This window comes from Adelges cooleyi, unplaced genomic scaffold (genome assembly GCF_023614345.1).
Source record: "Adelges cooleyi isolate 19-005CV unplaced genomic scaffold, UGA_ACOO_1.1 ACOO_flye_CR_arks_rails_tigmint_CR_PRNA_376, whole genome shotgun sequence".
Lineage (NCBI taxonomy): Eukaryota > Metazoa > Arthropoda > Insecta > Hemiptera > Adelgidae > Adelges > Adelges cooleyi.
In genome coordinates, this window is record NW_026096053.1 from 2,436,875 (window position 1) to 2,459,074 (window position 22,200).

General features: G+C 28.8%; 4 protein-coding genes across 4 annotated transcripts; 2 read left to right on the forward strand and 2 right to left on the reverse strand.

The window, feature by feature from the left end:
• Positions 1 to 968: 968 nt before the first annotated feature.
• LOC126840560 (origin recognition complex subunit 3) lies at positions 969 to 5,969 on the reverse strand. The gene is made up of 15 exons (XM_050576395.1): positions 5,774 to 5,969; positions 5,516 to 5,671; positions 5,309 to 5,420; positions 4,713 to 4,885; positions 4,453 to 4,634; positions 4,214 to 4,373; positions 3,581 to 3,694; positions 3,341 to 3,505; positions 3,109 to 3,225; positions 2,895 to 3,014; positions 2,625 to 2,810; positions 2,302 to 2,544; positions 2,089 to 2,211; positions 1,616 to 1,689; positions 969 to 1,159 (listed from the first exon to the last, which is right to left on the reverse strand). Exons 1-15 carry the CDS (start codon positions 5,804 to 5,806, stop codon positions 1,054 to 1,056), a joined length of 2,064 nt encoding a protein of 687 aa, XP_050432352.1. The 5' UTR covers positions 5,807 to 5,969; the 3' UTR covers positions 969 to 1,053.
• Positions 5,970 to 6,115: 146 nt separating this feature from the next.
• On the forward strand, positions 6,116 to 10,692 carry LOC126840561 (CLK4-associating serine/arginine rich protein-like). Its single transcript, XM_050576396.1, has 17 exons — positions 6,116 to 6,414; positions 6,502 to 6,612; positions 6,699 to 6,796; positions 6,943 to 7,115; positions 7,194 to 7,424; positions 7,485 to 7,660; positions 7,743 to 7,816; positions 7,892 to 8,053; positions 8,130 to 8,273; positions 8,380 to 8,430; positions 8,492 to 8,590; positions 8,660 to 8,696; positions 9,117 to 9,192; positions 9,325 to 9,430; positions 9,558 to 9,686; positions 9,996 to 10,373; positions 10,462 to 10,692. The coding sequence occupies exons 2-17, from the start codon at positions 6,514 to 6,516 to the stop codon at positions 10,478 to 10,480; spliced, it is 2,052 nt and encodes a 683-aa protein (XP_050432353.1). The 5' UTR covers positions 6,116 to 6,414; positions 6,502 to 6,513; the 3' UTR covers positions 10,481 to 10,692.
• A 470-nt stretch (positions 10,693 to 11,162) lies between these two features.
• Positions 11,163 to 16,390, reverse strand: LOC126840664 (T-box transcription factor T-like). Its single transcript, XM_050576549.1, has 5 exons — positions 16,021 to 16,390; positions 13,774 to 14,038; positions 12,394 to 12,525; positions 12,166 to 12,289; positions 11,163 to 11,716 (listed from the first exon to the last, which is right to left on the reverse strand). The coding sequence occupies exons 1-5, from the start codon at positions 16,152 to 16,154 to the stop codon at positions 11,514 to 11,516; spliced, it is 858 nt and encodes a 285-aa protein (XP_050432506.1). The 5' UTR covers positions 16,155 to 16,390; the 3' UTR covers positions 11,163 to 11,513.
• A 2,691-nt stretch (positions 16,391 to 19,081) lies between these two features.
• On the forward strand, positions 19,082 to 20,763 carry LOC126840654 (mitotic spindle assembly checkpoint protein MAD2A). Its single transcript, XM_050576536.1, has 3 exons — positions 19,082 to 19,303; positions 19,389 to 19,535; positions 20,127 to 20,763. The coding sequence occupies exons 1-3, from the start codon at positions 19,231 to 19,233 to the stop codon at positions 20,519 to 20,521; spliced, it is 615 nt and encodes a 204-aa protein (XP_050432493.1). The 5' UTR covers positions 19,082 to 19,230; the 3' UTR covers positions 20,522 to 20,763.
• The last annotated feature ends 1,437 nt before the right edge of the window (positions 20,764 to 22,200 follow it).

The window sequence follows — 22,200 nt, forward strand, 5'->3', positions numbered from 1 at the left end:
ATATTTATATATATATACAAAAATTATTGTTTTCAACACTTTATTCGACTATTTAACAGTTTTATTAAGTAGCTACTAAATTAATTTAGAAATTACAATAATAATTTGACTAAGTCTATTTGAAAACCAAGAAAAGACGATACAATATGTAAAGTAGGTATTTCAAAATTGTAATTTCTTGGTTAAAGAGATATTATTTTACAAAATTTGACTACTGCGGATTAACCAACACCAGTTAAATTCAATTCACAGTTATAGATAGAGGATAGAACTAAAATGTTTTGTAAACTATATTTGTGATTCAATTAGATAAAATCTTATAATGAAATTCATATCAAATGCGTCTCTGAGAACATCCAAAAATTACTATTTTTGGAAGGTTTTAAGTGAAATTTTGTACACATTTTCCAAGTATTATAAATCGGTAAGCTATAGAGAAACATTTCATGCGGTTTTCGGCGAAACGATAAATTATTGTAGTTAGGTAATAGGTTAATAATATGTTAATACGTTTTCCCAGTAGTCGTTAGTTTCGATTCGGGTATATCAATTACGGTAAAATATATTATATACGTTTCTTAAAAATTTAGGCCGCGTGTTCGATTTGTACTTGTTCGGCATAGGCATCAATCTAACAACTTTATGTAGGTACTTATTATATTGTGACCTGCGGATATGCAACGAGTCAAGACAACACGTTAACCCATTGTCTCATTTCTTCTGTTGTGTTAGTCAACAACAATAATGATAAAAAGAATTCGGAAACGACCTGAATCTGGTCGGGAAATTATAAATAACAAAACGATTTTATTCGAGCACACTATAGCAAAAGGTCTATGGGGCACACGCGGTTAATTACACCAAGACACTATTGTGTCCTCATTTTGTCAGAAAACAATACTAGAAAAGGGGTAATAGTAATAATAACGGCAAATTCTAATTTTTTTTATTTATATATCAATGCAAGATATTTGGTATATTAAAAAAAAAATGTAATACATTAAAAATAATAAAATAAATTAATTTACAAAACAACATGGTTATCAACTATCATCAACAAGATCCGCACGTGAGACGTTGCACATGATCGGCCTTGTACTTGGATGGTCGTATGTAGCCCAAATACTGTAGTTCATTGACAGCCTTGACAAAACGAGCTCTGCAAAGTCAACCATTAAGGAAAATCAAGTGTTTTAACGAATACATTTATAAGGGTACATACTGTAATATTACTAACATATAACTTTATTGAATTATTGTATTGTATTTGAATAACAAATTCTTATCTATTTTTTAAAATGCAATAAAAATAAAATGGATAATTCTTTATCAGATTCATTTTGTAGATTGGTTATTAAATTGCATATTAGGAGTATCAGATAAGTACATATCATGTACTATACATTTTTCTACTAATAAGTAGTAAAATAAGGCTTTAACTAATGAAGAATTATAAAAAAAATACTAACATCAAAGCTAAAATTTTAAAAGAAATTTGTGTGTTTCAAACATTTCATTATTGTATCAGAAATTATTACTGTAAATTGTAACAGGTATAAATAAAAATTGTGGCTGTAGCAATCATATATAATAAAAATTATTAATAAAAGGATACTGCAAAGCTGGATCAACATCATTATCGTCTTTTTCATCATCATTCTGATTTGGACAAATAACTGAAACAAATTTCTGTAAAAAATATAACCATATTAATTAGCAATAGATAATTTGATGAAGTGTTTTATGACTAGCCTATTAATAAAGACTTATCATATCAGCAACCCATAACTAGACAAATGTGGATACAAACCCGGTCAGACACCAGCCCCATTTTAACAAAGGTGGGTGCCACCGAAATGAAAATGTTTAAATATAAAGTCTTTTCCAGATATTTACTTTGTTTTTCATTTAATAACAAAGAAAAAATAGAATCGAGGTACATTTGACATGTTGAGATGCCAAAAATAACTCGTAATTAGTCTAATATATTTTTACAGACCTCTTTTAAGTGTTTATATTAGTATATGATGTGACATAAAAATATTAAATGTTGACTAATTAAATAAAAATAAACAAATACAAACATACTTGAAGCCAGTCATACATATTTATTTGATCAAATCGAGACTCTAAATGCAATTTATAAACTATGCATACATCGGGCATGGTTTTTAATACTTGATCCGTAAACTCCAACTCGCAGCAATCGCACTAAATACGATAAAATTATGAGTAAATAATCATTTTTTTTACATTTCACAATGAACTTGAATATTATGATTTAGTAATTAAAACTTTTACGTCAATATAATGTTGTGGATTAACAAGAGCCGTGTACTGAGCTGCCCGATCTTCGCCAACAATTTTGCGTTTAACTGACAGCAAATCGTCAAATATCATAAGTTCATGTAAGGGCATTGTGGTCGGAGGTACAAGGAACTGACGTAATACCGTAAGGGTCATATGGTCCAACACTTCCATTCGGGCTTTTTCAAACTCCGTCATGGGCTTTGTATCTTCATGTTTCAAGTTATCAATAAGTTTCTAATGGCAACAATTATCTTTAATACAAAAACTGCATAAATAATGTGACAACTGCAATAATAAAAATACAAAATCTTTACCCTTTTGAATTGAGATCTGGAAGCGACCTCGAGATTTTCTTTGGGTTTTATATCATTAGGCTTTTCTTCGTGACTCCCCACACTATTCAACTGAGAATCTTGAACACATTTTATAAAACTATGAACTAATTTTAGTGCACTTTTTGCCTGTTCGTTGTTAGGATATTCTTTTAATATCTGAACCACCTTGAAAATAATAATTTATGTAGAAATCATTCACGAGAACATTAAAATTGATTTACACTAGAAAAAATTCTATGTCATAATTACTCGATTAAATTTAGATAGGAGATCATCTTTTGACAAAAATTTCAATAACTGTAAGCATGTTTTGAATGACGGATCATCAATGATATGTTTTTTCATCGCAGTGCAGTACATTTCTCTGAGCTACGAAAAATCAAGTTTTTTTTATAAATATTACAAAAATAAACAATATTGAATATTGTGTGTGGTAATAAATATTTAAATATATATTATATACTTGAGTCCCTAAAGGTGCTTGAGGTAAATCAGACACTAACACTTGAAGGATTCTCAGGCCTATGTGAAAATCTGCGATACAACATTTTAATTCTTTAATTAGTTGCAAGAAATTTTCCTAAAATTAAAAAATTCCAAATGAGTTGTACTTAATAATTAAAAGTCACATATTGATTGCTATAATACGGAACACGATACATGTTGCACCAATGACGACCACGTCAAATACATACTTTGAAATCATCGTTGACTTTTAATTTATAATTAGTTGATCGTAGCTTTGCAGCTTCTTGGAAATAATCTTCATCCAATTTGTCAAGCAAAGACTCTTGAGCTGATTTATGGGCGACACATATGCAACTAAGTGGTTTTTTATATAAATGTTCCATCAGACAATACTAAAAGCATAGTTGATTCAATTTTTAATTAATTTTGTTAATTTTATTTTTGTATAATTCATAATAATTTTCTACTTTTAGACTTTCAACAAACTGCTTGATAGAAAAATTATAGTACAGAAAAACTTCAGTCACATATTCCAATATTCGACCGCCTAAAAAAAACGAGCAATCCGGCTTTAAGAATACCTGTAACATTTTAAAATGTAATTAATATTTTATACTTGAATATCATGAGAAATGCCAGCACAATGGGGTCAGGGACATAGTGGGGAGACGGAGCATACCTGAGTCATAGCACTTAAGAAATTATTATTATGTGGTGAGCGCACGCAAGTATTCTCAAACAATCGCGCTCAAACTAATTTACTTCCATGCCATACACAAATAATAATTATAACAAATAAATGCTTTGATATTGAATGGTAAAAACTATTTAAAATAAAATATATCAATTAGAAAATTAATCGAGTATTTTTTAGATTTTCAAAGGAAAGGTGTAAACTTTTTATATATTTTGATTATAAAGTATCTTTGGGCACGATTTTTGATCTATTGACTTGCTACATCAAGAAATTGATCCGGCTTATGATATTGTGAGCCAGACACAAAAGTGAAAGAAAATTAAATACACATTATTGTTAGAAAGATACTGCATCAAAGCTATAACGTATTTTTGTTTTTTTTTTAATTAAAATGCATGCAAACCTGATCCATGATATTGTTCAAAAAAACAACAGACGCTTCGCTCACAAACATTTTCACTTTAAGTTTAGTGACAACGTGATGTGGTAAAGCATTGTGTAGGTTAGATATTGACGTAGCAATACCAATTGCCAAAACAAACGGCAGTTTTTCTAAATAGCAGCTAAATAAACGACAAAATTAATAAAACAACAAGTCAAACCTAAAGATACGATTTTGTAATATTATTTTTAAAATTAAACCTCAGTAGTAAAATGAAATTTTGCAGAACGGACATTTGGCACAATTCAAAATCTTTCACCAAAATCGCTATACGTGTACCAGGCATCTGCTGCTTGTACCAGTCAAGCAAGGTCGACATTGAACACTCGGATCGTTTTACAACGGGAATATTTTCATCATCACTATCATCTGAATCGCGTACCTAATAACAATATTGAGGCAATCTGTGATTGAATCTAACACAATAATAATAATAACAATAATCTGCACAAAGGCTTACTTTGGATTCGTCGTGATGTGTATTTAATAGTTGTGATACCATGCTTGTAACAATGTTTTTAACACTTGTAAAATGTTCGGAAAATAAGGTTGCTGCAACAACAGGCATTTCGCATTTTTCCAAATTATTGGTTAACAAACCAAAAAGTGATTCATGATCAGGCAAATTTACACCTAACATAAACAGAAATGTATACAATAATTATGACATTATAACAGCAATAACTACAGGTAATATTGTATGAAATACATAGTGTATAGTTTGGCAGGATTTTTAAAATTATAACCTAATAAAAAACAATTCATTCCACAAACAGGTCAGACAAAATTTAGATCAAGTGATGACCTCAGAGACAGAGAATGATGCAAATGACGCAGACTAATCAAAGCACAGTACTCAAATCAGTGTCAAGGAAATACCTATAGGTAACTAAAAGACAACACCACAAATCCCTTTTTTAAATGCAGTTTAAGCTAAGTATGGTGAAAAAGTCATTATTATTTATTAAAATGGATGAACCGTTTTGAAGCATTTTGCATAAGTACAACTTTAAATTAAGATATCAACAAATTAAAAGAATAATTTAAATGTAAAACCTGTAATTAAACAAGCAGTAGGAATGACATCCTTGGAGGCATCAATATTTGCAGTTGTTAAATAATCGACAGTTTCGGAAATAAATTTTGAATATATCGAATCATTTAATTCCTGTAAAAAATTAGACACACCATGATAGATTTTAAAATTCATTACTTAGTGTGTCACTCAATTAAATAAATTATTTATACTCAGTGCATACTTACATCGAGTTTACACTTCACCGTAGTCCAAACATCTAGAAATGTACTATGCCAAAGCTCGTTTTCAGATTGTTCAATTTTTTTAATAATTTGTTTTTTTCCTTTCGATTTTCTTTGACTTGTCTTTTGGCTTTTCGATTTTTTGAAGACAAAACATCCCTATATTTACAAGACATTTATGTTGCCAATTAGGAAAACTAATTAAATATTACATATATGATACACAACATGTTGCATAGAATAACAACATAAACTACAAACCTTCGAAATAGAAACGGTGGAATCCTTTTCCATTGTTGGAACTGTTAAGTATAGAAATCAAATTGTTAATATTTTCAATATCTGTAAAGTATTTAAGAAATGAATAATGATTTTAAAATATTGTGTCGAGATTGAGAAAAAACTGACAATATTATGTTTTGTTGTAAATCAAAGTTGATTAAATACAAAACAAATTGATTTAATCAATGGTAACAATTATATTTTAGATAATGAAAAAGAAAAAAACGCGGGAAAACTGGTTAACACTTGGGTTACTGAACCGCTACTTTGGTACAAAGTAGCTTTGTACCAAGGATTAGAATTTTGATAGTAACAAGACGACGTGAGTGAGTGGTAAACGATGATCGTGGAGTGAAGTGAACTGACATGACGTTACGTTATCATTAAATATTGAAATATCAATTATCAATCAACGATTACGATTCACGATTCACGAAAATTTGGAGCTGCTATGAACTGTGAAGCGTGTAGACTTTAGACGTTTATTAATTATTAGTATCATATTGCGATGTTTTGACTGCAAACATTGCAATTGACGTTTATCAGAGACTAACAAGCAACCGTACAAAAAAGCGTGATGAGATTTATTATATAGCATTTGAGTTTTTTTACCAAGTCAGGTAAGCCAGTCACAACAGGCACCCAGATGTCGTAATGACTTACTATTTAAACTTGTTGAAATTAACAATTGAATCTACTTATGATAGAATTGATATAAAATGTGGCACGAAGCAAGAAAACAAGAGAAAAAAATCCGCGGTCTATTGGTCGATTACCAAAGGCGAGCGCAACGACGAAAAGATTATTATGAAAAAATAGTAAGTTCATTAAAAAAAAAAACTAGTCCATTAAATATTATGTTAAGTTATTAAATCAAGGTTATTAATATTACTTTATTATTCAGAAAGCAGATCCAACACAGTTTTTACAACTGCACGGTCGTCAATGCAAAATACACATTGATCCAGGCATTGCAATTGCTGCTAACAGCCCAGCAACTATGTATGTTTCATATTCATTTTTTAGTTTACAATTCAAATTGATTTCAGAATATATCTAAGTTGCAAATATTTCTATAAGTCGTATCAAATGAGTTTTATTTTAAATAATTTACCTACTTACTTAATTAATTTATTATTAAAATATAGGATGCCTTGGCAAGGAAATGACGAAATAATGATTGATCGATTTGACGCTAGGGCTCATTTGGATTTTATTAGAGAGGTAATAAATGACGATAGTGAAGAAGAATTATCAAACGAAGAGCGTCTACTCAATTATGAACGTTATAGAATTTTAGTTCAAAACGAGTTCTTAGCAAGTAAAACGTCAATGTCAACTTTAATCTGTTATAAATATTATAACATTATTATTATAATCAATTTTACATATTTTTCAGTGCCAGAAAGTAAATTTTTACATCAACTCTTTTTAGAAGAAAAATTTGGGCCAGTAGGCAAACCAGACACAGATGATAACAAAAAAAAGTCTGCTGCAAATGCAGCCATCCCATATAAATATAATAATGAAGAAGATACAACAACTATTGATGATTCTAAAAAGTATTTAGATATCAAAACAAAAACAGAAAGTTCTGACGAATCAGATGAAGAGAGTGAAATGGATTTTGGTATTTATATTAATTTTAAATTAAATTTAAAAATATAATAAGTAATTGTTTTATTTACAGATTTATCTATTGATATTACTAAAATTAGTACTGATCAAGCTAACGAATTGAATTCGACAGCACACAATTTCGGAATGACTACAAATGATTTTTATAGTTTTCTTAACAACGACATCGAAGAAGCAGAGAATATTCAGTTGACACGCTTGGCCGAAGAAGAAAAAGCCATGTTTGCTGTAATTTTTGTGACATGAAACTAATGAATTAAAATATGTTTTTTAATATTAATTTCAAATTTGTTGGTGGTGCTAATTTTAGGGAAGGAGATCAAGAAGAGAACGGCGTGCATTTAGATTAAAAGCTTTAGAAGGCAAAGCGTTGAGTCCACTGAGGTATCTAACACGACTATAGCTACAAAAGGTTTTTTAATAATCAGTCGTTGTATTTATTCTATTATTTTTATTTAGTTACGCCACTCGGAAAAGTCCTAGTTATACTGATTTTGAACAGCTATCCTCAATGATAACATCACGTTCACCGACTCCTGAAAACACAGGTCAGGTAACTTACATAACAAGTTTTGGAGACGAAGAACAAGCACTAACAAGTGATAAATCAAAAACCTCAAAGTGGGTTTATATTTAAATTACTTATTTAAATTATTTACATTATTTTTAACTCTTTTTTTTTTTTTTTTTTTTTAAGATCAAAATCTACCTCTAAGCATTCGTCATCTAGAAGAAAATGTTCTCGAACAAGATCGCCTCGCCGAAGGTCCAGATCACCTATTAAAAATCATTCTCGAGAGCACAGATCACAAAGTAAAAACAAATCTGTTTCGCCACCCAGGTAAACTGGGTACATAGTAAAATAATTAATTTTTATATATTCTGTTGTAAACAATGTAATTGGGTTATCAGAATCATTAATGATTTTATGTGTTGTTTTTATTTAGAGAACCTAAACCTCAATCGCCACCAGCCCAAAAGCCGCCGCCCGTTCAGCGGTAATGCAAATATTCAATGATACAATTTTATAGGATTAACAAATAATTTTCTTATTTTTAGCTATTATGGTCGTAGAGGTAAAGATTCATCATCGGAGTTAAGTTTATCTGAAGACGAAACCAAAAAAGATAAAAAGAATACAAGTAAAATTATAACTCCGTAAGTTGTTTTATTATGGTACATCCTGCTTTTAAGTTTATAGTTTAAAAAAAAAATTATCTTTTTCAGGTTACGTGATCCAAGTTTAGCGTCTTTTAGTAAAAAAGTCAGTAATTTGTTAAATACAGAAGAGTACATTAGCATGTTGCAATAGAACAAATAATGTTAATAATTATAACAATATTTTATCCAACATGGTTTATCTATAAATATAATTATTTTTAAATTAATAATTAATTTAATTAGGACGATCCCTAAAACTGATCCGGTGAAATTTTAATTGCAATCGGAACTATATATTATTTTTAAAAAAAATAGTCGAAAATATCAAAAAAAAATTGTTAATTTTAAAAAATATTTTGCATCGATGATGACTATATATAAATATTGTATTCATAGTCCTAAGTAGGAGATTTGGAAATGCAATGATTAAATTTCTACAAGACATTCTTTTTATAATCGCCCTACTATGTATATGTTAGAGCACAATAGATTTAGATATAATCTCAATGTAATGTGTTCACAGCTGAGTCAAAGTGACAAAAAACCTACGCCGCAAGAGATAATGAAAAGAAAAATGAAAGTTTTACTAAACAAACAATGTCAGTATTATAATTTAGTTAAAATTTGGTCAAAGACGCCAGTATTATCAAAATGGGATTACATTGATATAATTTTGTAAATAATTTATCTATACTGAAAATTATTAAATATATATAAATATTTTTTTTTAGATAAAGCGGACAAAAAAGCACAACGTGAAAGAGAGTTAAAAATGGAGCGCGAACAAATAGAACGGGAAGAGGAAATAAAAGAGTTATCCTTAAAAATTAGAAGACGGTCTGTGTATAAATATATATAAATAAAAAAAACAACACTACGTTCTCTTTTTTTAATCAATGTACTTATTTTTAAGGTTTTTTTGAAATTTTAATTGATTTACTAATATAATTTAAATGCATTTTAGGAGACGGCAATTACGTCATCCCGATAACAGTTCCCCGTTGACTTCTTCGTCATCATCGTCATCTCGTTCGACATCACGATCAAAGTCTCGTAGTTCCATTAGCTCAAGTTCTAGTTCAAGTTATTCCAGGTAAATATTTAAGAAAGCATATTATAAAGTAATATAAGTTATTATATAGTAATATGACTCGCATAATACCAGAAAAGTTATCTTTTCTAGTTCATCCCCACAAAATTTTGTTTTACTATATTAAACATTTTAGAATAATATAAATTTTTAAAACCAAACTGACCCAAACCTAAAAAAAATTGATTGACTAAATGGTAGAACCTAATTTTTTATATTGGTATATATATATATATATATATATATATTAATAATAATAATATACTATTCATTATATTTTAATAAGTTATCATTTAACTATCTTATCTCCAGGTATAGAAAACGCAGGTGTAGAACTAGATCAAGGAGCATAGTCCGCCACAGGTCAAAAAGCACCGATCGTAGACGCCGATCTAGAAGCGATGATCGGAGAAGGCCAAAGAGAAGTGAAGAACGGGAGCGCTACAGAAGAGATGATAGACGTGACTATGATCGTAGAGATGATTATCGTTCACGTCATAGTCCTGAGAGAAGAGACAGACGAGGTGACAGACGAGATAGTCCGGTCAGAAGAGAAATCAAACCAAGAGAAAGTCCAGATCGCAGAAAAAAAGAAATTGTTGACAATCGTCCGGTGGCGAAAATTACGTACGAAGCGAGTCCTAAACGTTATATACCCAGTACAAAAACACAAACTAACTCTCAATCTAAGTATGTATTTGTTTTGCAATGGTAATTTTAAAAAAAATGTTACGAACAGTGTTTATTATTATTGTATGTAACTTGTATTATGTTTCAGACCTTTAGTGGATTATTGACAGTAACTCAATGCAAACAGTCAAGACTATCACTATAACGTATTAATTTTTCTAGATAAATCTAGTTAACTTTTCTACTTAAGTTTAAATCAGCTTTATTAATTATTTGTCGTCCGATACGACACCTAAGTATCTTTTACTAAGATTTTTTTCTTTTGTTTTAACTATTAGAAATAAATAATTCAAAACAATTTTATAGTATGGGTTGTATTTTATATAAATATAATTTATGTACACTACGCCCTATTTCTTATTAAAAAAATGAAAAGCTTAAAAGACTTAATTTTTAATAAAAAAAAAAAACAACAACAAGGTTGCCCAAGTTAATATATTCTTTACATTAATAATATTTTTAAAGAAACGTTTGATTTAATATAGTTTAAATGATTTTACTCGGTATTTTTATCAACTTTTTGATCGCATCGATCAGTTTTGAGTATAGTGTAAAATTTTAAATAAAATATAAAATCTATTTTTTTATAATATGGTCAACAAAATATATTAAAATAAACAAAACATATTTGTTTTTGAACCCTTTATTTGATTTATTCACATTTTTTACTCGCATCAAATTCATATTAAAATTAATAATGGTCTTGAGTAAAAACCGAAATATTCTTGCAATAGCTTCATTATGTTTAAGGTATGTTGTTTTTTAAAAAATAGTTTACTGCATATCAATGTGATGTTTTATCCCGAGTATTCACACACAAAATATAAATATATAACATACTTTGAAAAAAAATTTATAATATATACACAGAATTGCACGAAATTCCGATTTTAAAGATATAAAAAACCTAAATTCTTTGAAGTTCCTAAAAAACAGAATAGTGTAAACTGCTGTTGCCCATAGTTTGAACAAATTATTCGTACTTCAAAGCAATTTTAGGTTTTCTAAATTCCAAAAATCTGGATTTTGTCCCACTGTTTGTACATTGTATTTATAATATAACCAGACTAAAATAAAGTATGTATAAATAAGTTACATAAAAATTTAAAATGCCTTGTCGCAATCGTTGTAGACTATTGTTCAGCCTCCTAAATTGTGCCAACTATAAGCTGCCTGCTGGTAAGTCGTGTTGTCTTGTTCGGGGTTGTGGAATTTTTGGGGTTTGGTGAAGTAACAAGCTGTGCACTGACATCTACTCGGCACATCCCTTTGACTTCCATACTGGTACAGCCAATCCTCGGATGGGGTCGCATAAGTCTCGTGTGAAAAGTTCAAAGTGTTTTCTATAGAAGTCAAAAATATTGGTAACAATATTAAATGTTAAAAGAATAATATTAGTGTATTAGTAATCGTTATTTTGGGAAGTTTTTCTTAATTCAAACTGTCCAATCAAATTAAAATTAAAAGTTTCCACCCGTTCTAGGGGTAAAGGTTAATGATATTTCCTTGGTTCTTTACTGTGTCTATTTTTAGGGTGTTATTATATAGTGGAAAGAGAACTTTCTGGTCTAATGAAATAGGTTACTACTTATATTCCTATATTTCGGATAACATTTCTGATCTATTTACTTGCTACATAATGAAATCGGTCCCGTGGGTAAAAAGATATCGTGAGTCCTGACATAAAAATCAAAATACATAATTTGAAGACCAATATCTCCTTAATTTCGCGTCGAAGCTAAAATGTTAACCTATACCGAGCAAGAAATTAAATATTGAACTGAAACCATACCATAGGCGACGGCCGAGGTGGGATAGACGTCATAGTGTTCTTTCCTCTCTTTGTCCTCATTTTTTACTTTGGTGTCCTTGAACGCTTTGGCAAACGGGTTGTATTTGATTTTCAACTTGGTAACCTAACGTCCAAAAGAAAAACATAATAAATTGAAAACTACGAGTATAGCAGTTTTGCATTTCTGTAGATACTAAAATGAGATTATGAGAATGTAAAATTTCAAACCTCTTCGTTTTGGTACGCTGTGACCGCCATAAATCTGGTCTGAGGCATTGCAAATATCTGAACGTTCTCCGGATCACCTACTTTGACTATATGCAGTTTAGTCTCGTATTGGTGTAAAGAATTCAAATGGGTCTGTATAAAATAATATACAAATCAATTAAGTACTATTAATTATTATGATGAACATTGGCGGAGATCGGGGGGAGCTTAGCCCCCCAAAATAATTAATTTGTAGCTGAAGCCCCCGCCCAAAAAAAATTGATTATTTCCTTTGTTTTTTTAATCGCTATATTAAAGGAACATTTCACAGCATTTTACAATAAAAAATAATATATTAAAGATTTAAAAAAGAATACTACACTAAGTGTGTATGTAAAAACAGTTGAGGATATTAGGTATACCGTATAATCATTAAATATATTACACTACACTGATTTATACTATACTATTATGCTGATAGATAAAAATATTATACTGTAAAATATAATACCTAATGAAAATAGTATGTATGAAGTAGTGAAACCGACCGTTGAACGTATTAGTTGGAACAACAGGAAAGCAAGAGTAAGTTAAGCTGGTACTTGTTTTCCTCTGAACTTCCAATCCAAGGGACGTATATTGCTCTAAAGCCAAAGCACCTTGATGTCTAAGGTTTGTAGATAACGTATTTTGTGGACTAGAATAATCAGAATTTAGAAGTGTTGGGAGGTGTGGGCATTTTAGCAATGAAGGGAAGAACTAAAACAAAAAATTACTTGAGAATAAGATGGTTTAAACCGGGAAACCTACGTTTCCGTAAACGTAAATCTTCTTAAATAATTAAGTTTTGAGCATTAAATAAGACTATAAAAGACAATGTTGAGATTAATGTGTGGATACAGACTAAGGTAATGGAATAAGTGTATAAAATGTAAGAAGTAGTTGTAAGTTGCGTCAGTAGCAGAAAAAGGGAAAGAATAGAGTGATCACAGATGGATAATATAATAAGATTGACTAGAGAAGTAAGAAATTACTAATACGATATTGAAACAAGCAAAAAACATTTTTTTTCCTGTAGTTGTTGCAAACAACGTTTTGTAATACTTTTAGTATGTTCTGTGAGTTAATATAATTTTTTAATTTATTTCAAATAGTTTTTTTATTCTATTTTTTTTTTTTTGCTTAATTCAGAACGAATGTAAAATTTGTAGTCCTTATCAACACAAAAGAAAGTTATAAAGCTCTGAACTTTATAAGTAACTTACAATTTTGGAGAAGTTTTAAAAAGCAAAATGACGTGCCAGATTGAGATTCAGCAAAAAAAAAAAGATATGTTTGGATCTTGCACCAAAAAAGTTATATTTCGTTGTACAGTGTAATTACTATGTACTGCTGTGTTACCTGTCCTGGATTATCCGGCCTGTTAGTTAGTTTGATCTTAGCGAACGAAATGGGTTGTTCCATCCAGTGTTTTCCAAAGTTGGGAGATTCAGGATGTTTGTAAAATGGATTCTTGGTGGCCGGGTCCGACGTGGTGGTTGGCGACCATTCGCTGTTTATGTATTTCCATCGTTGACCGACCACCTGTACAAACTCCAAGAACACCGTGTACATGTCTCCCGGACTGAGGCCTGTCACTTGTGTTTTGATAACCGGAAACATCCTCCTAAAAAATGACCAATGTTGTTAACGTTCTTTTAAGTAGTTCGTTCTCATCCTCGTTCTTAAGAAACTAATTCCTACCCTTCGCTCATTGGTATATTTTTAAAAAAGAAATTGTTCCTTCTCGATCAACCGTACTCAGTTTTTAATTAAATTATTGATTTCAAAAAAACATAAATCCTATTAATTCATAAAATCAAGAATTATAACTAAAAACTACTTAATTTTTTTTTCTTCAAAATGTGTAAAAACGAATTTTATGCATCAAAAATTAAAAAAATAGGTTTGTATTTAAAACAATAAATGAGCTATTGCAAACTTTTGAGTAACTTTTCGGATACTCAAAAATTAAGTTTAAACCATTTTTAAAATCCACTAGTATTTAGTTTAGCATAAAAACCAAACGTGGAAAAAATAATTTGGACCAAAAATTAAATTTATTCCGAAGCATTCATAAATGGTGAGTACGAAATAGTTAATTTTATAACAAAATATGTTGTAATTATTGCAGTTAAATTGAAATCTTAAGTAATTTATTGTTTTACACACCGAATATTTTCATTAGAACATAGTTCCTACTAAATTGTCAGCATTTCGCATGTCAGGTGTCAAAATGTTTTTAGGGCTTCAGTACTTATAGAATACACCATCATCATTAATGGTGTATGATAGTTCAATGATTTACATTGCCATATTTTCTTATGGTTTCTTAGGATTTGTCTAATTATCATACGATTGACTGCTAGTTAGTGCGTAATTAAGAAGCATATTAAAATATTGCAATATAAAGAATATTAATAATTCATGAAATGACATAATATAGGTAATAATATTATTATTATTGTGTAAGTTTTACTTATAGCTAATATAGGAATTTACAAATAACATCAAAATATTTAATGTAAATTAGTAATCATGTAGTTTAAAAGTACTCTAGCACATTGATTTTCAATGTGCAAAGTAATTCAAATTTATTCATTATTATCATAATTTGTTTAACGAAATATATACTATAATATAACTTTTAATTATATTTTTTTGTGTTCGACAAAATAAGTTTTCTATAAAATACAAAATTTTAGTACAAAAATTCACTCGAACAATTAATGTTAAATAATTTATACGAATAATTAAATGTTAAATTTTATTTTAATTTATAGAATTATAATAATATTTTCCAATAAAAGTTTAACATATTTAAGTAATTTGACCGTAATTCAACGTTTCAAAAAAGTAAGCTTAAATTTAAAACAAACATTTATACTCTACATTTAAAACCCGTAATTAAAAATATTATAATATTTATAATATATTTGACCAACTATTAATAATATTATTATCTAAACATTATTTTTTTTTTATGAAATAACTCAAAATTTTTCAAACATTTTTATATATCTCAAACAGTAAAGAAAAACAAAATTATAAAATAATAAAACTTACTTTAATGTTAAAAAAATGTATTTCTTTCTAATATTTAAAAACAATTTTTGAATTATCAAATCATCGATCAAAATGGTTTTAAAAAAAAATTTCCATTATACACTTACTAAATATTTAATAAATACTAAATATTTTTAAATAATTTCAAATATCAAAAAGGATAAACTGCGTGCGTTGTTCTGTACAATATTTGGATAACAATTATATAATATGTTGTTTTTGTTTTAACAATATGTTGTGAAATATTTTTGAAACGTTGAACCGTGAACCATAATAGAGCTGATATTTTCAAATAGAAATAATAAATATAATTTTTCGCATCGAATTAAAGTTCAAATCGTTTTCTCAATATTTTAAAATCATTTGTTTTTTCACCATATCAAATAGAGAATTTTTTTTGGATCGAATATAGTATTGACCTAACCGTCAATCGGTCAATCGTTTTAACCTGTCAAAGAGCTTAGCAATTGATTTTAAAAAGTCAATACCTTGAATGGTTTTTATTATAGAATTTTTTTTTTATTAAACGTTATATGAACTTACCTGCCGGTTTTCGTCACGATCATTTCGTTGTTGATGGCCAAAAACTCGGACCAAAGTTGTGCTTCCAACAGTCTCGCTCGCACTGGTTGCCCTTTGTCCCAAGACAAGTTCTGTAGCTCGGCCGAAGAACTCATTTCGTCTTGGAGGCGTTTAGTTATTACTTTTTTTAAAAGATTTTTTTATTTTCACCCAAATTACATGTACTTATTGCAGTATCGAGATATCGTGTTATTCAATACACGAAAACACAATTAACAAGTAACGCGCGTTTTTGTTTCTCACATTGGTGTTGTCTCGTTCACACCTGAGTGCCCAGTGATAGTGACCAGGTCAGGTAAAAATTTAGAAATTTTCGGCCGGTCCCACACCGAAAGGACTTAACTCCTGGTGGTCAGTAATAGGTAGGTGGAGACTTACGGTCTTTATTTTTATTGCACCCATTACCATTGGCACAGTGTATACATATCCTTCGGATCACGTATTTTACATCAATATAACATTGTAAATGCGTATGCGTTTTTATTGTTGTGTGAAAAGAGAAGACACACACACCGTTTCGTCTTCATCAATGGGTACCGCACATCGACGCACGCCAGGCATCATAATAATACCTATATATATATATATATACCTACCAATAGACATAATATTTATATACATAATAATATATAGGTATGGCCTCATCCGTTAAACACTACAGTATATCAATTTACACTTTCAGTACGGCTCAGAATCGTGTATTTCTAATTATCAACTCTATTCATATAAAAAAAACTGTTATAAAACTATAATAGGTACATCTAATGTATATATAATTGATAATAATTATTCTCATATTTAATATCAGTTTTTTAGGTATCTTCCCGGCATAAAATAGGCCTATAGAACTGTACAATATACAGAATTAATATATTTTATAAATAGCTTAAAATGTTTTAGCCATTTTTATATCTAAAGAATTTAATTTAAACTTCATTCTACAATGGAAAATAGTCAAGACTCAAGATGATATTTTACTTACAGGACTACTTAAAATTAAAAATATATTATATTAGGTACATTTTATACCGTAATAATGTAATCAGAGTTTTACTATAGGAATAGTATAATAGGTATAATAGCCTGCCTGATACGTAATAAAACGTTCCATTTATTTTATTTTATTTATTTTAGAATTTAGAATGTTAACAATTTAAATTAAAATTACCTTGCTGAATAATTAATGTAAGCTCCAGCGGTAAACAACAATCATCTGTCGCATATATTTTTATGCAAGTACATAACGACGCTTGTGTAAAAGAGCTTACATATTATTAATTATTTTATTACCTACATTATCACACAATTGCATATTTCAAGACTAAAAATGTTATTGGCAATATATGAGATATAAAAAAACAATAATACATAGTTAGGTATTAAATAATTAGTTATAAAAAAATACCGTACATTTTATTCTCAAATTTAACTTAATATTATCCCATACAGAAAAAAATTTAAATACTATACAACTATTAATATTATATAGTGAAAGTTTTTTGGCTAAAATATATACTTTTTTAACACATTTTAAAAACAAGTTATTTTTTTGCTTTATAGGATGTGTTAACCAGTTTAATAATACTTTTTTTCTTCTAATTTAATATGTTTTTTTAAAAACATATTCAATTTTTTAATGTTATAACAAAAAATTAGAACAAACTATTTGTTTTGCATTTGTAATTTTTTACGGAACTAACTTGCCTGTTTTATTTATTATTACGGGACGAGTCCAAATAATAATAAAATTATAAGAAATCGTAAGAGGTTTATTTTTAAAAGGCATTACTCAATTCATTTTTTAATTAGTTTTTTTAATATTATTTAATATTTTAGCTTTAATGTTAAACTGAGAAGTTATAGTTTTTTCTAAAAAATTTGCGACAGCAGATAAAGCATGTAAAAAAAATGTTTTTGTATTGGTACTGTAGTACATTATAACATTTAGTTTATCTCAATACAAATAATTTTTTTTTTTAAAAGTACCGAAGGATGAATATTGATGAGGTTTCTACATTTTGAATTATTTACTTTTTCAATTAAAATGGCCGTCTTACCTATAACCATTGCCTTAATGCGTCATTCCATTGTGTGTGAGGCTCTTTCACTTACATTATACGTACCTGTGGTACTTAATGGGTTGATTCCTGTATAATGTACGTGTGGTCTAATTGTTCACCTCTTTTTTCCAGAATTAAGTTACTTACGAAACCTCCCGACAAACGTTCAAAACGTTATAAAATAATTAAACAAAAGATTCATATTCCTTTTGTCGGCAGGAACATATTATTTATCTATGTACACGAATTGAGTCATACGATCTCTGTGCAGCTCATGTGTGGTCATAAAACCATAAACATTATGGAAACATAGGTTCAACTGAAAAACCGTTTCACAATATTGGTTGTGTCGTTCCGTGGCTACTACCTACACACAAAGCAAAATATTATAAAGATATATTTAACCACGCAGTGTTCTAAAAATTATTTTTTTGAAAATATTGTTAGTAAAATAAAATATCAGTAGTCAACATTTTTTTTTCTAGTGAAAAACCCCAAAAAATAACTCAAACATTATAAATGTGAATTTTGAAGACAATTATGAGTTTGAAACCTTAAACTATTTACTTAAACACAAAATAAATACACAAAATAAAAAATTCAACATTTAAAAAAAAAGTGGAAATTAATGGATATTAGTGGATATTATGATAAATACAGAAAACTATATTTAAATAATTTATAAACACAATAGCTTAAGTGAGTGGGGATGATTCTATCCCCCATACCCCACTGAGAATACGCCACTGATGTCTGACAGACTGACACTAATAATTTATTGTACTTGATATGAACTAATATAAATGATTTGATTTTTGTAATTGGCGGGTTTTTACCATTTAGCATTTGGTAATGCGATTGCGCACATCAAAACAAATAACCTCCTAAATTATAGTCAAGGTGGTCACCTTGATTACAGTTTTTTTACCGCTCAATTCCATATGTTCTTATCAATGTTAACCTTAAAAAAAAGTTAAAACTCGTTAGGACTTTTCAGTTTTCCGTTATTTTTGTTTTTCGTAAATCGTATTGCTAATTGCCAATTGGAAAATTTAGTTTCGAAAAATTATAACTTTTCCAGCTGAAAACCATTTAAATTCACCCTGAAACGATGGCCACAAAACAACAGAATCAGAATGCCATCACGCTCAAAGGATCTGCAAAATTAGTCATGGACTATTTGAGTGAGTATTTTGTTATGAGCGAAACGCAAAAATAGGTTCTATGTAATTGCCATAACTTTTATAAAACTCATTTGGTTTGTTTTAGATTTCGGAATAAACAGCATTCTGTTTCAAAGAGGTATTTACCCGCCCGAATCGTTTAAAACCGAAGAACATTTTGGTTTATCAATTCTAGTGTCAACCGACGAAAAAATTCAACAGTTCCTAGAACCCGTTTTGAATCAAATGAAAAGTATGTTTGGTTGTTAAACACATTTCATTTATAAGAAAATAGTGATTTACATTTGATCTACTAATTAAAATTAAATAACGTAGTATTTCATAATCATTTTTTTGTGTTTACACACATGTTGTTGACAAGTGAAATTTAACGCAGCATATTTACAAAAAACTGTTGTGTATTTATTGTTTTGATTTATTTCTTAATGACAATTAAATGTTTTCCATTTCATTTTTTGTTTTAATTTCACACCAGAGTAATTTGGTTTGTAAGTATTGAATGATTTTGTTATGTTAGTAATGTTGTTTTAAATAATTTGAATTTATTAATAAAATTTGTCAACCTAAATCACAAAGATCACAGGTGCATAATGGCAAATTTTTCAGAAATGGAAAATAATATTCGATAAAATTGTTTACTTTGTGGTTATACGTTATAAAATTGTTATTTTTGTCAATTTAACAGTTTCCTTACGAGATTTGTAATATTGTAACTTACGATCTTTGCGTTGTATTGATGTTAGCTAAAATATTTTATAACAATATATCTCATTGTGTATTGTACAAAATTAAAAATATTAAATGTAAAATTTTGACTTTTCAGATTGGCTGTTAGAACAGAAAATCCAAAAGATGTCAATGGTTATATCAAACGTGACCACAAAAGAAGTGATGGAGCGATGGGACTTTAAAGTACAGTACGAAGGATCCGGAGATCCAAATCCCGATTCTGTCGGAAATAAAGAATTGTCTACAATACAAAAAGAAATAAGGGACGTGCTCAGGCAAATTTGTTCTACTGTTAGTTTTTTACCATTACTCGACTGTCCTTGTGCATTTGATTTGCAAATATACACCAAACCCGACGTCGATATACCACAAGAATGGGCCGAAACGGCTCCGAGTTATATTGCTAATTCACAGGAATTGCAACTGAGATCTTTTTCAACTTCGCTGCACAGGATGGATACTGTGGTAAGCTACAAAGCCGATTTCTGATCGTAGTATTTCGACTGTATTTTATACATAAACTAAGTTATTTATTTTTATTTTTATGTAAGTAAACTTTAATACGAGTCAAAAAGAAAGTGTTTATATTTTTATGTATTTTTTATATTAATTATTACCGACTTTCAACTTTCGACTTTGAAAGTCATGTGTATTTATTTTATACTATTATATTTTAAGCTATTAAATTTAGTACAAAATTGTTTTATATATTATACTGTATTAAAATTGTGTCTATTCATGAATTCATTTAATAATTATTAGTATCTTGGTATTATCGCATTTACAATGGTAAGTGGTCACAGTATGACAATAACAGGCCAATGTTGCTGCAGTTTATATTTAGAAGCAAAAAATGAAAATTATTTTTTTAAGGTTAACTGAGATATTATTTTTTTTAAATAAAATAATTAAAAACTCTGTTTAAAAATGTTTCTTAACTAATACAAAGATTCGTTGGCAAAAGTGTTTGTTTGAAATGCAACATTGATATAATTTATTTTTATTACATATATTAATATACATTAGTGTGGTTGTTAATTTCGATTTTGTGGAGCAAGGTATAGAAATAGGTTTGAAATGTCGAAAAAAAAATGTCCTAATTTGTTCAGATTTTTCACTTAAGAATAACAGGTGCCGCACTGCGCACAGGGCCTCAAGATTTGTATTGAAATAACATTGTTATTATTTATTTTCCAATAACTGTTTTATTACAACGGCTAATTAACTGCAAAAAAATTTTCAACTATGAAGGATTGTTCGGGAATTGGTGCTGGTACAAACGAGAATGTAGATAAAAGACAATCCAATTTATACAAGCCAACTATATAACATTTTTTATATTGTATATTAATTATAAATTTTAATATAAATAAACGAATATCGATGGTAGGGTTTTGTTTTATTTTTAATTTTTAGTGAAATTTTTGTTAAGCTCTACTATATATACTGCTCTTGAGAGTTGAGTCGTATGAAATATATACAATAATATATAAACACGAGGCATAATGTAGCACTGGATTATAAATATTGAATATGCAAACAAATGTTTTATAAGTGGCTTGTATAAATTGGAAATTAATTGGATTCTTTTATCTACATTCTCATTTGTACCAGTACCAATTCCCGAAAATTCTTTAAAGTTGAAAATTTTTTTCAGTGTTTTTTCAATTTTGCGCAGTGCGACACCTGTTATTCTCAACTGAAAAATCTGAACAAATTAGGACATTTCAAACCTATTTCTATACTGCGCTCCTCAGAATCGAAATTAACGACCACCCTAATATACATACATTTATTAATCTGTAAGAACACAGTTGAGCACATACGTACATCTTTCTGTAATGTATTTTAATATTTTATGCAACACGTGTAAACAGAGTTAGTGCGATACAGAGGTGAGGGACATGTGGTTCGTAGTTTGAATGAGCCGAACGCAATACTCTTATAACCAAACTTAAAGCTTTACCTACAGCGCCACCCAGGAGATTAAAAGAAATGTAATTAGGCAGCAAATAAATATAGTCAGTATTTTACAGAGGTCCAAGGGGTAGCATAGTCATAGAATGAATATTTTCTTCTAAAACCACTGAACAAACCCCCTGAAAACTACATTACACTTTGAATACATTTGGTACAACAAAGCTCCAGTACTAAGTAAGAAAGAAAAA